At 42.0% G+C, this 4117-nt stretch overlaps 1 protein-coding gene across 1 annotated transcript in view; it reads left to right on the forward strand.

Moving 5' to 3' along the window:
* TECTA (tectorin alpha) overlaps positions 1–4117 on the forward strand; it is a 96899-nt gene that overhangs the window by 91389 nt on the left and 1393 nt on the right. Inside the window, exons 23-25 of the mRNA XM_019666165.1 lie at positions 2198–2360; positions 3513–3600; positions 3899–4015. Of these exons, the coding sequence (XP_019521710.1) occupies positions 2198–2360; positions 3513–3600; positions 3899–4015 (368 nt within the window). The remainder of the gene's footprint in view (positions 1–2197; positions 2361–3512; positions 3601–3898; positions 4016–4117) is intronic.

The raw sequence follows: 4117 nt of genomic DNA on the forward strand, positions 1-4117 counted from the left end.
TCAGACTTCCAGTTGTTTCTCTCTCTTCAAAACTCCTTGTGTGGTAAAACATTCAATTCAGATGAGGCTGTAAATTAGCACCTTGTTCAGTTTTTTGCAAATAAAGACAGGTCCTCCTATGAACGAGGAATTATGAAGCTCACTGCAAGATAGCAAAAGGTTATCGAACAAAATGGGCAATATATCATTGATTGATTTTTGTTTTTCATGTAAATAAATGACCTTTGAAAAACATAGACAAAATACGTCATGACTTTTTCGACAGCCCAATATCTTCCTGAAAAGAAAAGGCTGAGATGTGAGCCACTATACAAATGCAAACCCAGGTTTGGTTTTGCCTCCTTTGAAGGTCACTGTGGCATTAAGTTTTTTTAAATAGTAGTTAATAGACTTGACCCTGAGAGGGAGAGCAAGCAAATGAGCATGTTCAGAAATCTCAGCTTCCCCTAGAGTCTGAATAAAGGCCTTCAGATTAAAATATTGTTGGGTGTGAAGTGATTTTGTCATGTGGGAGAATTTTAATTCCTGAGTTCTGACCTTTCTTGGAGGGATGTGGATATTGGTTTTTTTCCCAGTGAACTTGCAGGAAAACTGATGCTCAGTGCTGAATGAAAGAGCAGCAAAATGGGTCCAGTTCAGAATTTAGGGTGATCATCCATTCCTCTCCAGCTCTGTGGAGGGCAGAGATGGCACCAGCATCTATTAGTGACTCAGAAGCCTGGGGACAAGCAAGTCACTTCTTTTTCCTCTTCGTGTGTCTAGACAGAGGAAAGGACAGTTAGTTCTTCCTCCAAGAGTGGACAATCGATTCTAGTGCTTGGTTTGTTTACTCACACTAAAGCAGGTATCCAGATAGCCTGTCCCTGCTTCCCTGGGCCCCTTCTTCTGCTCCATGATTTTCTAATACTTAAACCTCAAGTCATCTCTCTGGGAGTTGGGGATCTGGTTAAGAGGAAAAATCTGTGTAAGGATTAAGGGCTGTGAACATTTTAGAATCTTTGAACCAACTTAGATTATTCAAATGAGTAACAGTGACAAGAAGCAAGTAAGTTTTCATTTCAAAGCATTTAAGAGACTATTTCCTTGAAGATTTAATTAGAAAACTTACTAGGTGTGGAAATGCTGAAGGATTACTTCCATTTTTAGTTTTCCTGTTAACTAAGCTATTTAATTCTGTGGGCTAGGGGAAGGAAACATAAGAAAAAGAGTCACCCTTTTTTATCTTTATCATTTTAAACAACTTCTTGGCTCCTGTGAGCCACCCTTGAGTATGGCAGCACAGTTCATTCATTCATTCACTAATTCAGTCATCCAGCAAAGGCTTTTAAATACTTACTACATGTCCTGCAGTGTGTTGGAGACACAGAGAGGATTACAACTTGATTCCTGCACTCTAGGGGCTCAACAGGGTACTGTTGGCAAATCCAGAAAAAGCCACTTGTTTCTGTCCCATCAGGGCAGGACTAGGGGATGTTTATAAAGGAGGGGGAGCCATGTGCTGGTGTTGGAGAAAGAGCAGGATTCCTGTATGTGAAGAAGTGCAGGAAGACTTGTAGGTGGGGGAATCATTACGTGAACAGACTCTGGGGCATAAAAGAGACTATGATACATTTGGGAAACTTAAGTAGTGGAGGCAGGATTCTGTGCCTGAGTCATTGCTGATTGGCTCAATACCACAAGGAGGAGAGGGAAGTGAGAGAAGCGGTAGTCACATCACAACACTTCTTCCGCCTATCCCTGACTGTTCTCCCTTTTCTTCTAGCTCCCACCTATTTCAACATGTGGAAAGATTTCCCAATAGAGCTTGAATCAGGAGCCCCTCCCAAAGTCAATAATTAAACGAGGAAAGTATGGATGAAGTAATCTTGTGTTTGTCAAACTGATGTCAGTAAACACAGCATTATGAGGCGGCAGAATGAGAAACTCAAGAATAGGGAAATTGAGTGCCATTCCTACAGTCATTTTGTTTTTAGTTGCACTTAGGGTACTAATTGGAGGTGCTATTTGATGCTTTTAAAGGGAACTCTGTAAATATTTACATATAAACTAGTAAAAACTATGTAAATATGAGTGGTGATAAATGACACACCCACACAGTCCAGAGGTTACTTTCAAATGCAAAGACATTTTTACCATTTACGATGGTTTTATATGAAAGTATGACACAAAGATTCCGTTGTTTTTTTTTTCTGAATAGGTGTCAGAACATTAAAGATAACACCATTGGCATTGAGGAGAATGGTGTCTCCCTAACCTGTCGCTTTCACGTCACAGTCTTCAAGTTCATTGGGGATTATGATGAAGTTCATCTTCACTGCGCAGTGTCACTCTGTGATTCAGAAAAGTACTCCTGTAAAATAGTAAGTTAGAGTGTAAAAAGTAAATGCCCAGCCTTATTTCTTGCTGCCCCAGTTTTCCCAACATAGGGATCACAAATGCCAGGATTTGTGTGACTCCTTAGAGTTCTTTATATCTCATAGGCCCTGGAAGTGGCTGAACTGGAATCATCCTCAGATGCTGAGGAGCAGCAGTCATCTTTAGTGGGACAATAAGAGAGAGAATATAGTGGAATGATATGCATTTACTCCTCTTCTATATCTCTGAAATGTCAATCTGTCATTGGTATATCACTAGATTAGGATTTCTCAAACCTTTGCACTAACTGATTTTGGACCAAATCAAATCATTCTTTGTAGAGGGGGCTGGCTTGTGCATTGTAGTACATTTAGCAGCATCCCTAGCCTCTACCCACTAGATTCCAGTAACACCTCCCACAGTTGCAACACCCAAAAATGTCTCCCGGCATTGCCAATTGTCTCTTGCGGGTGGAGGGATGGGGCAAAAGCAGCCCATTTGAGAACCACTGCACCAGATCCTCAAGGAGCCAGGCCACCTGAATCTGAAGTGAACAGTGAGGCCAAGCTCCACTCCACTATAGAAGCAAACTGCTGTGCTCAGGATATAGTTTATCCATGTTTTCTTTAGACTGGGATTATCCTACAGCTCACCCAGAGCTACACAGGGCCTGTGCCCTGGAGGGGCTGGTGGCATGAGATTACAAAGCAATCATCTCTTCCATGCCAGGTGTTCATCCCCACTGCGTATGGCTAATGTCCCTAAGATTTTATTGCACTGGTCCCTGGTCTCTAATCTTTAACATTCCAGCTTTCTACCTCACGCCATGTTTGCAGAATTGAGATGTGCATTATGGTCAGAGCTGCTTACACAAGCTACTGGATATATTATTGTCTGATGAGATACAACGATTCTCATTCCCGGGAAGGGAACCTCTTTGAATCTAATTCTAGTGTGGAGAATATATTTGATTCTCTTCAACATGAAGTCTAGTGTCCCTGTGGGCTCAGTCATCAAGACGGTATTGGTTCTAATTAACCTGAGCAGTGACAGTGATTGAGCCTGGAACCACTGCCTCTTCGGAGGTGGAAACATGGTGAAGAATAAGTTATCAGCTTAATTGTGTGAAATTTTCCCTCTGGTATTCTGTCTTTCAGAATTGCCCACAAAATTCCAGGATCGCCACAGATTATACCAAAGAGCCCAAAGAACAGATCATTTCAGTGGGACCTATCAGGAGAAAAAGTATGTATGTTCCCTAAAACGCACTATAAATGATTAAAACAATGGCATTTGAAGGCTTGAGCTGACTCTTGCCTGTGTTTCACCTGTGATGTGAATCTGGTGACTCCTCAAGGAGGGAGAAGACACCCGTTTGAGAAGATGGCCCACTTCCGTAATGAAATCTTTGCCTTAACTATTAAAAACTCACAATGGCATTGGGCTTTTCTTTTTTCTCTGCTGTCTTTAAAAGTCTTTCTCTTAGATAGGAGTTGAAGAGTGGAACTGTCTGCAGTGAATTTGACCAACTGCTCTTTTTCAGGGCTGGACTGGTGTGAGGACAATGGAGGGTGTGAGCAGATTTGCACAAGCCGAGTAGATGGGCCTCTGTGTAGCTGTGTGACAGGAACCCTGCAGGAGGATGGCAAGAGCTGCAGAGGTAGACACATGCCACCAACCCCCCACCCGGTGTGAAGTGATTTTGTCATGTGGGAGAATTTTAATTCCTGAGTTCTGACCTTTCTTGGAGGAATGAATGAAT

The sequence above is a fragment of the Hipposideros armiger genome, unplaced genomic scaffold (assembly GCF_001890085.2).
Source record: "Hipposideros armiger isolate ML-2016 unplaced genomic scaffold, ASM189008v1 scaffold_463, whole genome shotgun sequence".
NCBI classification, from domain to species: Eukaryota; Metazoa; Chordata; class Mammalia; order Chiroptera; family Hipposideridae; genus Hipposideros; species Hipposideros armiger.